Here is a 13663-nt window from a genome sequence, read left to right on the forward strand (position 1 = left end):
CTGTTTCTCTGGGTTTGAAAGTTTGAGCATGTTCATTTCGGAGCCTCAGCAGTTACCTGCTGGCCGGGCACTGGGGACTGGTCCCCATCCTGTTCTGAGCAGTTTTCCCGTCCGTGCTCCAGGCCCGGCTCCTGCACTTAATGCATCCAGACCAGAGAACCCGCGGCGCTTCGTCCTCCGCATCCTTCAGAAACAACGCCAGGAGCCCCAAAATCCCGACGAGCTGCGCAAAGTCTGTCCGTGCAACTTTGGTATCGCTGGTGGCACGAGGCGTTTGGGAAGAGTTGATAATGTATGTAGTTCAGTCTTTCCAGACCTGTGAACAATATGGGTTTATTATGGGCTTGTTTTCTTGGCTCCTTGTTAAACCAAACAGAAGGTTCCTTTTCTCAGGATCTAAAAATCAAGAGGGCGTGTTGCTGATGATGCTCAGCTTGGGGAATCGGTTGAATAGATCTTGTTCGTTCACGGGAGAGAGATAAAACACGGGTGGTACAGGTAGTTGAGGAAGAGAAGATACTGTGATTGCTTTCTTTTTAATTACTACCAGAAATTTACGCTGAATTTTCTTTGCGTGCTGTCTCTCCCTGCTCAGCTCAGCAGCGTTTTTGCAGATTTCCAGTCAGCAGAGCCTGGAGTCGCAGTTCAAACGCAGCCGCGTTCCTGGCGCGGGCCCGTGGTTGATGTTTAGCAGATGCAGACAGACCCGCCGTGGCCGGGCGGCTTCTCCTCGGCCTTCACACTGCGACGGGGAGAATTACTGCAGCCTTGAAAAAGTGCAGGGCCAGAGATTTGTCAGGGGCACGTAAAGGCCAACTAAACACAGGCACGACGCTGCTTCGAGCCAAATCCTTCTTGAGTCCCCGACATTCGTGGCTTTGTTCTTCTTGCAATACCCATTGCAAGAAAAGCCCTGCGGGTTCGCTGACTTTTGGAGAATTTGTTAGACAAGCAAACACAGCACGGTTACCAAAATTCAAAGATGTCTTGCAAAAGCACTATGAATGCAAGAAAGGAAAGGGGTGGTTATTGTTGTATTTACATTTACGGCTTTATTAGTTTAGGGACACCTTGGATTTTGCTTGTTTGTGTGTGTTGTTTTGGTTCTTTTTTCTTTAATCAAATCTTAGCCGGCACTCAGATCGCTGGTCGAACGCTTCCTAGCAGCAAAGATGGGAGAGAATCATTCAGCTCTTGTCTACACAACCTCTTGCAGATACGCTCCGCACGGGGTTTTTTTAGTGTGTATGATTCACTATGAATCCATCTGAGCCTCAACTTGACAATGACCACATTGAGGTCACCAAGAATTCTGAGTCAAATCTGTGTCATTTTAGGTTCTGAAGTTTTGACCCTAAAGAAATGAGTGGAAATTCAGCCTGTGAATTCCAACAGGTTTGCTGCTTGTCCAGAAGTTATTGTTGTGCAGTTTTTCAACTGGTGTAAATTTGTGTTGGGAGTCCAAGTTACACCGACCTGGCCAGTTGGAAGCGCCTGATCCTCCGTTCTAGGTCGGGAGAGCAGTGACAAAAACAGGGTAAGGAAACTAAACCTGTGATTAAATGCATTGCTAAAGTAGACCCCAAAGTGCCAAATCCATGCTATTTTCTTGGTTTAATTCTAAAAAAATATTCTCATCACCAGTTTTTAAAGAAACATTGGCATTATAAGCTCTGATTTCATGCTTTTGATGATGAGAAACGTTTTACCAGCACAAAATAAAACACCAAGAGCGTGTGAAATGCTGCTTCACTGAATTTATTGTAATGCCTGTTACGTTGCTGATATAAAAAGCTTCAGTCAGCAAAAAGACCAATACACTTGTGTAAAATGCCTTAATTTGGGGGGTTAACAGATCAGCCAGCCCAAATATCCCCCAATTAAAGTTTTCATGTTGAATACCTTAATTATTGTTCCTGGTTACAGATTAATGATAGCGCGATATATCACGAGTTAACAAAAGCACCCCAGGGTGCAGAGACCATCGCCTGTTTTCCTGAGGAAGGGGCGATTATTGAGTTAATTTACCCTGGCAGAAATCTTGCTAATGGGGAAAGAGAAAAGGGAAATGCGAGAGAGCTTGGCACGGTGTCAGCGAACAAAGGCAGGACAGCGGCTCTGCTGTAAATACAAATGAGAACTGGGTGGGAAAGGACAAAAAGGTGTTGTTGTGACTGGACTTTGAGGTGTTGAGGCCGGCGGTGAACAGAGGAGCTGTGTGACGGTACCTGGCAGCGGCTGTTCCCCGCCAGACCCACACGTGGAAATTCATCTGCACAGAGCCCTCCTGCCTGCTGTTCTGTTTGCCTTCCAGGTAAACCAGCAAGAACTGCAAATAGACAAAGACAACATCCTGAGTTCCCTCTGGCAAACACTGCCTTGCAGTGTTCCGCACTGCTCACAGAGACAAGAAAACACATTTTTTTTCCCCCCTCTGTCAATATTTTCTGAGTTGCCTTTCAGAAATATGAGAGAAAATCTTATTTTGTAAGGTAATCTCACGCTGCAGGGACCGGCGGCGCGTCAGCAGTACCAGGGCCGGGCCGGTAAGCGCTGCCTTGCGGGAGATGTGTTGCTGCCTCGCTCGTCCGCGTCCTTTGAAGGGCCAGAAACTGAGAGAAGATGGAAAGTTGGGGTCAAACAGCAGCGTCGTGAAAGAAAACCCGACCCTGCGCCACGGTATTTGTTTTATTAGAGATGTAAGTTAAAAACCAGCATGTATCTACCTCCCCCAAAAATTAGGAGACAAATATTTCTTAGTGACAGATTCATACTTTTCTCAAGATTTTTTATCCAAATATATTAACTTTGTTTACAAACTATGTTACTCTAAGTTTAGTGACATAAAATCAAGTTGTGTATGTTGATCGGTGTATACATGTAGTAGCGAAGTTTTTGTAGAACTATAGAACATACGAGTCTTGCAGTTTAAGAAGTCAGAGGAATTAATTTTGGAACAAAACAGACAAGTGAAAGCGTTCAAATTCACTGTTGTGCAACTTGTATAGAAAAATTATCACAATTGCGGGTCTATTAACACAAGGATTTTCTCATTTAATCCATATACATAAAGCTGACAGTCTCTCTTAAAAATTTGCTCCCCTTTCATCCAAAATCCCAGCAGCTGATCCAGATTCCATTCCAGATCCATCTTCGAGCCTCTGATTCTCTGAAGAACAGAAGTATTTCACTTTCAGAGGGTGGCCAGGAAGCCAAGTGAGGCGCATGTGACATGAGACAATTTCCTGGAGAACAGATATAAAAATACGCATCATTTATGATCTTTATACTGTTTCTCTGTTGATGAAAGGAGCTGTTATAACGCGCTTTCTTACCTGCGTTGGAATTTCATGGAGCAGGACAGCGTAGTCAAACTCGATAAAATCATCTTTCCTTATCTGGATATGTAGCAAAGAGAAAAAAAAAATCAAGAACACAAGTTCTATTGTTGAAGTGTAGAGTCTGCTGTGGTGTACTGGACTGGATTTAGCTGAACAGGGCTGGAGGTGGCTGTGCAGTCAGATGGGTTTTCTACGTGGAGAATTAGGAGTTCTTCCTGCATAAAAACCTGGAAGGCGATAACTGTGGCCTGGCTCTGCGCTCGGACTTCCCTGCCATCAAACTAGGCTGACTCGGATACTAATTAATAGAGTTAACCCTCAAATTTAGGAATCTTATCTGACTATTAATTTCTCTTGCAGAGAAATTTCATTCTAAATAAGTTGGGAATAAAAAACGAACACGGTATATCGAGCACAGAGAGAACCAAAGCTTTGGGAACTCATGTTTCAGGTGTGAGATACGTTCCCCAGAGAGCGTACGGCAGGTACCAGACTGATGGTACCTTTGAGTCTGGGATTTTGGGAGAATCGCACTCATTACAGAGAGCGTAAGCTGTTTACGGCTCTTTTATTCTCTGCTGCTCAGCAGACTCTGTCGGCCTCTGGGATCAGAGGTGTAATTTCCACTTCACTCACCCACTGCTTCGCAGACTTGACTTGTGCCATGAAGTAACCCAGGTTCTCCGCTGACTTTTCCCACATCATGTAACTGCTGCCGGCAACAGCCAAAGCCCACACTGGCTCCAGGGCCGGTTCGATATTTCCATAGCTGTCTGCAAGAGAGAAAAGGAGTCATATGAAAATGATTAATTGTGGCTGTTTAGCAGAAAAATGACAAATAACAGAGTGTTTTTTCCTGGTGGAGCGCTATTCCTGAAAGCGACTTCCCTCAGTTGTGTTACAGCCTTGGAACAGAGAATGATACCTGCGAGTGTGACAGAACTGGAATTGCCCAGAGACGCTGTTCACGGGGTCCCCACGGGCAGGTAAGAAACCCAATACCCACGGGGAAAATATCCGCGAAATATCCTCAAGGGAAAAAGGGAGTGGGGCGCTCTGTTTCCAGGATGGAAAAATCCCGTGAGTCATCCCTTCCGAATTTCCACCCGTGGCTGGGGAGGGTGTGTGGGTTACGGCAGTTGTTGCTTTGAGGACGTTTTGTGTTTATTGAATATAAAATTGCCTGGGCTTTAAAGCCAAATCACCTTCACAACGTGGCACTGCCTACCGTTGTTACTAAATATATCGGGTTTTTTTCTCCCCGAGAATTGCTGTCCGGGTGGAACTGTTTTGATAGCTAGCTCTATGGTTTTAAGGTGCTACTGTAACTATATATATCTGCTTTTAAAAATGCGTGTACATTTGCTTGTGCTCTTAGAAGTAGCTGGGCTCTTTGAGAGAAAATGAAATAGAGTTGTTTGGAGTATACCTGGAATATTGTTTCCAATTATCGGTTTGGTTTGGCGCCTAATTTTTTGGTAAAGTCTGTTGTCCTCTTCTTGGGTTTGCTTCTGGTCTTTGGTGTCCGTGCACTTGATGTTGACGACAGGAGGAGCCTTTGTCTTCGGATACAACACTGTAGCAAGGCAGCTCCCAGCATTTTCCTGTCGTTGGAGAATTTAAGACTGTTATCTTTAATCAAGACTTTTTATTTACCAGCAACACATTCTTTAAAAAGCTCTTTGTGAAGTGTATATGTGGAGTATGTACATGCTTTCTATGAAGCTGTACAGGGGTCGAGAAAATCTTTAGAAGGATTAATTTTTTTTCCAGAAAAGTAAATAGGTTAAAACCATATGGCTAAAGTCATTAAACAGAAGTTTTAATTGAAGTGTAGCAGAAATGCACTAAGTCATCTTGAAAATATGGGAGTTCTCAAGAAATAACATTAATTGATAACAGGGACTTTCACTGTATGATACTTCAGCCTTAAATCAAAAATAATCTAATGCTTCATATTAAATTCTGAAAATAATCTGAATTTCATAAAATGTGTGTGTAATGGAAAAGCAGCTGCTTGCAGTAAAATTGCTGATGACAGCTGTCTGGCGGAATGAATGGGGGGGTTATAATTCAAAAGAACACACAACTGTCATCTCTTCATTCTCATTCGGGTGTGTGGACCCAGCAGGAGCTCCGCGTGGATAACCAGGACCGTACCGTTGCACTGAGTTCGGGGCATTGCAAAGTTTCACTCGGGCGCTTGGTTGCCCGACGTGGGTTAAACCAGCCAGTCCTCGGGCATGGGGTGACGCGGTGGCTCCGGCGCTCGGACCCATTGGGCCCCGACGGAGGCAGGGACCTGATTAGATTAAATACTTGGGTGATGCTAAAAACAAATCATGTCCCGGGCGGGACGGGCAGGTAGAAGCGTAAAGGTCTTTCCATTGCGAAAGATCCAATTATGACAGTTTTGAAGATGCTGAAATTAAATTAACGCACAGTCTCAGAAATAAACATAGGGGACCATAAACTCACCCCGGTTCTGTAGTCTTCGGTAGTGAACTGCAGGTAATACTTGTGGCCAGAATCTGGGATGCTCTGGAAGAGAAAAGGGTTCAGCCGTCAGTGTTACTACAGCTTTACGTGCTGGAGCATGAGCGCTGAGGAGCAAACCGAGGCCTCGTGGATCAGAGGAGACGCACCCAGATGATCCCAGCGGCAAGCACAAAGGCTCTTAAGGACAATAAATAACCTTTAGATTAAGGGATGCTTTAAAGCCTTTCCTGGCAGAGCTATGCAAGAAGGAAAATACAGCTCAAAGTCCTTCACAGGACACATTGATACTAAGTAACTTTAAAAAGAATAAAGTTACAAATCCGTGTTCAGCTTCCAAGGAGGTTATTTTTTGCACAGGCTATCGGGGTGCCCTTGAATATATAAATGAATCAAAACTCCCTGACTGATCCACAGTTGGACAGGAATTAGACAGGCTAATTTCATCTCGGGGTTGGTAACCTCCCTCGTTTTGTTTTCCCTCGTGACTGGAAGGAGACTGATTTTGCTACACAACATGTAGAGCGGGATTCTGATCTGTCTGCTCTCTTTCACCCTGAAAATACCACTCATGGGGTTGCCCAACCAGCTGTCCCAGATCCACCTTGTTACGGAAAAATAACAGAATATTTCTTGCTGGTGGGAAGCAGCCAGTAGCAGCTCTTGGAGCACAAAACATCAGAAAAGCCTTAGAAATGTGCGCCTTTGAAATAGGTCATTTTCTGGGACCTTTTTCCACTTTGTTTTGGTTTTTTTTTCATATTACCAACAGCAATGGTTCAGGAAAGGAATTGTATTTTTGGTTTGGGATATCACAGTGTCCCAGCCCCACGCATGCTGAGACAGAAACTAGCTTTTAATGTTGGCCATAAAAAAGTATTAATTGCCCTGAAACAGGATTAATGTCTCATTTAATAGTGCAAGGGTGGAGCCTCATAAAAAGTATTTGCATGATCTGCTCTTTACTTCATCACTCAGTCTCTTATTTTCCTACCAACTTTTATATTAACTTTTGAAATGTTTATATTTGTTTTGAGAAGGGAGTCCAAGTTACAAATAGTGTGGAAAACTTTGTATTTATTCAACTGATTCCTCATAAAATGATAGAGTTTTTGTCATTTAGCTGTTTGGTACATTTCCAAGCCTTTCCTTTGATTAAATCAGCCAGAAATAAATGAAAGAAAATAAGACCTTTTATACGCTCTATTGTAACTTAAGCACTTCTGTGTCGGAAAGTTTGTTCGTTTGCGTATGTCATGTGGTTAATGAGAGGGATTCTCCCTTCCCATAAAACTCTTCTTGCTTCCATCTGCTACTGGTGTAGGATACATCATTACACAGTGTTTTCTTTGCATGGCACGTGTGAGGTAGTGTGTAGAAAATGCATGTTACTGGGGAATGCAAGCTGCCTTTAAAAATATAGATTTAAGTCAAACTGCTGTATTCCAGCCACAGCCCTGATTTAGTAGACTTGGTTTTTAAATACAATACTCTTCAGCCAAACAGGAGGGCAATTTTGGCTGTCAGCATCATTTTGAAGATTAGAACCCAAAGCAAATGCACACGTGTTTTATTCCTCTAAACCTGGGCCTTTGTGTTCCTCTCGTGCTTTCTTCCAGGAAGCCGTTAATAGCAGAATGTCGGCAAAGTTTCATTCCCTGGGCAAGGTCATCAGCCCAGCACCTGCCTTTGGTACACACACAGAGTTTTTCGCTGCAGATAAGAGGACAAATTGGCTTAGTCGCTTGCTCGACTTCTATAAAATCCCCTCTGGAAGTTTTACAATGAGGCAAGCGTGGAGCTGGACCCAGATCATACCATGAAGGGAATGGAGGAGACAGAGAGAGGATGAGTTCAGACATTAATAATATATACTCTGCCTCCTCATTCTCCCCTTCTCTCCTGCCCCCATTTTGTGCCTTGGCTACAGTGTCCTCAACATGACTGAGACTATGACACTCTTAACATAGCAAAATGGTAAAAAGTAGCTTTCTGAAATACATGTTTACAAAAGAATCAGTGATACGTGGCGCTGGAGGAAGGGTCTAATCTCTCGTAATAATCACTGCAGTTAAGCTGAAGTTTCTAATTATTGTAAAGGTACCCAGGAGGTGTTACCGCTGTTGTCTCCAACGTTCATTTGATCAATTATGGGTATTTTTTAAGCGCAGTGACGCAGGTTCCTGCCGAACCTTTTCCTCAAGGGGCACAGTGCAGCAGCCTGAGTGTACCCTCCCGTCACAGCATCAGTGTCTGACACTCTGTAACCGAAGCTTTTTTATACTTAAGCCAAATCTTTTCTGGCCAGCATCTTCAGTCATTTAAAATATGTTCAGCTAGTCTTCCAATATTATTTGTTCTTGCATTGGTGTCACTGGTTCTGTCTGCTAAAGAAAAAAAATAATCATTTTATAGCTGTGGTAACTTTGAGAAGAGTAATCAGATTCTGACAAAATATCTCAGTGGTTTCATTGCATTTGTTTGATATTGAGCACTAATGAAGAAAACAAAAGAAACTGGGACTTATTTTAAACTTATTCAGCCTCTGATTCTTCTCAGTAGAAGGATATAGAAAAAACTTCACGATTAATGAGCTGGTAAGTACTTGCTTTAAAAAAATACATAATTCTGTGCTTATGGGGTGTTTGAAGTAGATATTCTCTCTTAATTTGCAACAGCCCCACCATAGCTGTAGTACCCACCTACAAAGCTTTCCAGTGGTGCTATGTGGCTAAAATATATATTCAGTCTAGGTACGTGTACCAGGGACTTCTCTGATCTCACCAGGGAGAGGGCACATTTGGCATTAAATAATTTTAACTTTTACAGAAGGATTTCTAGTTTCTAAGAAAAACATCGCTTTTATTTCCAGTTTTATATGCCAAGATGCCTCACTGTAAACCATCACATAGTGCAAGTTAAATAAGAGCTCAGGAATACTTGACATCGCACAGCGATGGGTGGCTGTAAGCAGCCAGAGATAAATGAGTCCAAAAGAGAAGAAAACAAGTGAGTAATTCATTTTTCCACTGATTATCTGGGTCACGGGATGGTTTTATTTCAGGGCTCAAAATTAATACAGCTTTCATGAAAAATTCTTAGTGCTGCGAAGGCCAGGATAACAATTTAAGAGCAGTTTCATTCCAGGTCCCGAAGGAGGTGGTTTCGCAATTGCTTTACGCTGCTCGAACTCCTCTCTGGCACGGGGACCAATTTTTGGTGGCTGGATCAGGGGCCTGAGCTGATCACCAGGCAGGGAGAAGGTGGCACTGAGAGGGGGGTCCCTGGGGGGGGTCCCCACCGTGTGGCCCTGCCACTGTCCCCACAAGCCAGCTCAGGTGGCCCGTGGCTTCTGGACACCCGCCAGCAGCCAGGTGAGCTCTCGGGCTGCCCAGGCAGGGGGAAAAAAACAGCAGAGGCAGCTGTTTTCTCTGCCTTTCCCTAGATTTTCACTGATTTTACCTTCCCCACCCTAACGTGGGGTCCCGACTGCTGGAAACAAGTAGAAATCTTTTACCTGACTTCTAATATTAAGACCGCAGTCCTGATATGGCACTGTTTGGCGTCAAGGTGAGCTTGTAAAATGTCCACCTGTAAAATGGCATTTTGTAGTCTGATTTAAGCAAAAGCTGCAGCTTAACCAAGAGATTACCTAGTTTTACCTGTAGAGTTCACCTCCTGGTTCACCTCCCTACCACTCAGATGTGCTTTCCAGGGCAGCTGGGCACAGGAAACTGCTACAGCAGTGTTTTGAATGTTTCTCTCTTGAATTCTAGGATCTTCAGCTGGCTCACACTGACGCTGCTCTCCTCAAACATGTGTTTTAAAGTGCAGCTGTCAACAATTCCATGAGGTGCATGCTGCCATTTCCTAGAAGATATTAACTTAAGAGAAAAACCCACATCAATGAGAAGGGACGATGAAAAGAAAACTGCGGCCAATGGCAAGGTAGGAGTTATTATATGTTTGGCTTATCTCTGGGATTTGTTGCTAGGAGAGAAAAGAACTGAAGTCTCATTTTACGTGAACTTGAAAAATCTTTCACATCTAACAGAGTTACTGTACTGGTGACAGTCTCCAGGCCTGTTTCTAATTATTACAGTTTCATGGGCTAGTGGGCTAATAATGTTACTTTTTAAATACAATGCTCATGATTACATTGCGTGATAAAATTATCCTATTTTTACTAGATCGGGTAATATACTAACCAATAGGAAACTAGTCTTCTTAAAAATAAATAAATAGAAATTAAAAACCAAAAAAAACCCCACCAAACAAACAACCCCAGAACTCAAACGTTTTGGTTTCCTGCATTCATATAATATGGCACATTCCTTCCAGGAAATTCTTTTCATTTTTTTTTTACAGTGGAGGACAGGAAAGAAGGAAGTGACCATACTCAGCACATTTCTTCTCTTGTTTTCACAGTGTGTGCAAAGAAAAAGGGTAAATAAAATGCAGAAGGGGGTTACAGCAATCTCCTACAGCATCATGTGCTGCGAGGAAATAACGAGGCATTTCACTTCTCTGCAGTGAACCAATTTTTTTCTTTCCTATATTAATAGGCAGGTGGAAAAAATCACTTTTCCTCCCCAAAACTACCTTGCAAATACTCATTTACGCTGGGGTTGCAAAGAGGATCTGTACCGACCTCTTATTTCTGATATGTTCCTTTTAATAAGCAAGTGCAGCATGGGCTTCCAGCAGCATGGGCTGCTGCCAGGGACCAGTTGTTCTTAAAAGAGGCACAAGCGTTTGTATATGGAAATATATATGAATAAATGTGCACACTACACAGTAAATATAAAAAGAGTGCTTGTAGGTTTCTAGAGGAGTATCAAATATCACAGTAAATTTCTGTGCTAGATGTCTGCAGCAATTCCGTAGGAGGAATGAGAGGCTGCACTAGCACATCCATCCTCAGCACCTCTCACACTGGATATTTACTGACGTGTCAGGGAATGATGGTGAGAACAGTTCCTAAAGGGTGTGGGCTCAGGTAAATCTATAGCAGGACATCGTGTTTGCATTCCCCAGCAGGTAGCACGACCAACACCATCCTTCAGCCTTGCATTACACAAAGTAATACACAAATTCTGAAGTTTTATACACTAGTTAGTGTTTTGTCACATTTAATTGGAAGTTGTTCTGGTCTGTTAAATACTCTGTGAAACTCAGGCTTCAAATTGTTTTAGAACCACTGTCAACTGGGATATATGTGAAAGATTGAAGCTCAAGTTCAGTGTTGTAAGGACCACAATAGTGCATCCTAAGGACTTCAGGGTGGGTTGGAACTTCTTTTTTTTGAAGGGGAAGATTTTACACTATACAATCTTATTCTTAATTTCAGGAGTGAGGGCCTGGATTGAACATGCTGTGCAGGTGCTGGAGGACAAATGCGGTAAGATCTCCTTTGCAGATGCCACAGCCATGAAAGGGATCCAGTGGAATCCAGTGCTGCACTTGGTGCTTCAGACTTTGATCCCAAACAACCAGCCCTTGCTTTAGGGAGCTGCCCAGCGCCAGCCTAGACAGACTAGGCTAAGAAGGCTGGATTTAAATCCCATCCTTTGCCATAGCCTGGACCCTCAGCTCTCCAGGAAGGGAGAGCTTTCCTTCCAGGATCTACAGCCTTGGGCAAATGTTCCCCAGAAGTTTTTGCTGCTCCCGTCTAGGACTCCTGCCTCTTTCTGTCACCTTGGCACATTTTTTGGAAGATAAAGGTACGTTTTCTGAAGGGAACTGCATCACCTTTAGTTGAAGCTCTCAGTCTCCAGACATAGAAAGCCAAAGTCTTTTCCATTCCTACTCACACTAAGTAGATGGTTGCTCCAAAAGCAATTACTTATCAAACCGTTTTCTTTCCATCGTGTGCCTGCCACGTGCTTGTTTCCCCTTTCCCCAATCTGCTCTATGCTGCTCGTGATTCCAGCTCAGGGCGTCAGGACCAACCTCGACCAACACACGTGTTTAAATTATTAGTAAGTTAATGATGTTTTGAGGTGGATCCGTGCTCCTTCCTGAGGGGACCCAGGTGCCCTCTGAGAGCAGGGACAGTGGCCTTCTGAGGGGACCTGGGTACCCCCTGAGGGAGGGACAGTGGCTCACTGAAGGGACCCGGGTGCCCTATGAGGGAAGGGACAGTGGCTCACTGAAGGGACCCAGGTGCCCTCTGAGAGCAGGGACAGTGGCCTCCTGAGGGGACCTGGGTACCCCCTGAGGGACAGACAGTGGGTCCCTGAGGGGACCCGGGTGCCCTATGAGGGAAGGGGTGGGCTGACAGCAGCCCCTGAAGGGACCCGGTGCCCCCTGAGGGGAGGACAGTGGAGCAGGAGCCCCTGAGGGAGGCGGGAAGGCGCTTGGTGCCCAGCGGGGGCTGGCGCTGCCCTCAGGGTGGCTCAGTCCCGCACCACTCACTCCCCCGCTCTTTTATTATAACAATTATGAACCGTACTTCTCCCAGCGTCCCTTTAAAGACCGCGCCTGCCCGCCTGGGGAGCACCCCCCTCCCCGCCCCGCGCTCCTCCGCAGCCGCCCCGCTTCCCCTACCTTCAGCGTGGCCTTGCGGACCTGCCCCAGCGCCCGCAGCGCTCCGGGGGAGCCCGCCTGGAAGTTGAGGCGGTGCAGAGCCACCCGCGCCGCCCCCGCGGCCGCCGGGCTGCCCGGGCTCAGCTCCCGCTCCGCGCCCGCCGGCGGCGGCAGCAGCAGCGCGCTGAGGCGGAGGAGGAGCGGGAGGAAGGCGGCGGCTTTGACCCCCTGCATGGCGCTGGGAGACGGCGGGGGATCCGGGCGGGCTCCGCTCTGAGGCGGGCTCCGCCGAGGGCCGGTACTAATAGCGGGGGGCCCGGCCCGCTGCCTCCCGCCCTCCGCCCGCTGCCAGTGCCGGGAAGCGCTGAGGGAAACTCCGCTCTGTTCGGCTACTCCCCTTCTCCTCAGCCCTCCCACCTGCTTCAGCCCGGCTGGGGGGCTGAGGGGAGCCCGGGGGACATGAGGGGAGCTGAGGGGACTTAAGTCTCTTCTTCTGGTTTTGTGGGGTTTTTTATTCCTTCTTCAATCATTTTTTTTTTCCAGTCTAAGTAAATCATAGTGAACGGAATGTGTTTCCCTCCCTGTGATTGGAACTATTCAAATGCTACCAAGTAATATTTCACTTTATTATGAGCCCAGGTAGCCACCTGCACTGAAACCATGTCTTTCATTCTGGACTTTAGTGTTAACTGCCAGCTGTATCCAACTCCAGCTGTTGTTAGGTGCTATATAGACACATTTTAAACAAGGACAGAACAATTACACGTATTACTATGTGACTTGTTGATAAGTGAAAAATGCTGTATGGAATTCAAAATGAAGGCAGTCCTTTTGCCTCAAAGAGCTTAAGTCCCCTCAGCTCCCCTCAGATTCCCCCTCGATCTCCCTTTCTTTGACGTTATTTAGCTTTCTGCCTTTGTAACCTGTGTGTAACCCGTGTGGCAGTTTCCTCCAGCACTTGTATTAGGCAAAGAAAATACTTTTAAAAAATTGTTCTCTTATACCAATTGTACTAGAAGATGGTAAAGTGTTACTAAATTCAGACATTTCAGTAAGTTCAGCGTCCAAGAGTAAGCAAGCAGCTATGCGGTTCGGGGTTTTTTTCCCTCTTCAGCCTTTTGACACTGTCAGTAACTCATGAAGCAAATTAAGTTTCTTTTATCTAATTTAGGGGCCAAACTTCTCAGCTGTACCTGAGTTATATCCCATATAGAAAGGTTAAATTTAGATTAATTTAACATCTCTCCCAGTTTTACAGTGCATCGCTTTATTTAATATCATATCTGCAGTCACACAGC

At 45.1% G+C, this 13663-nt stretch overlaps 1 protein-coding gene across 1 annotated transcript; it reads right to left on the reverse strand.

The window, feature by feature from the left end:
- Window positions 1-1737: 1737 nt before the first annotated feature.
- Window positions 1738-12735, reverse strand: LOC309441899 (ovocalyxin-32-like). The gene is made up of 6 exons (XM_082057147.1): window positions 12387-12735; window positions 5820-5882; window positions 4771-4945; window positions 3978-4114; window positions 3336-3398; window positions 1738-3245 (listed from the first exon to the last, which is right to left on the reverse strand). Exons 1-6 carry the CDS (start codon window positions 12597-12599, stop codon window positions 3087-3089), a joined length of 810 nt encoding a protein of 269 aa, XP_081913273.1. The 5' UTR covers window positions 12600-12735; the 3' UTR covers window positions 1738-3086.
- Between the last annotated feature and the right edge of the window lie 928 nt (window positions 12736-13663).

The sequence above is a fragment of the Streptopelia decaocto genome (genome assembly GCF_964273445.1).
Source record: "Streptopelia decaocto genome assembly, chromosome: 6".
Lineage (NCBI taxonomy): Eukaryota > Metazoa > Chordata > Aves > Columbiformes > Columbidae > Streptopelia > Streptopelia decaocto.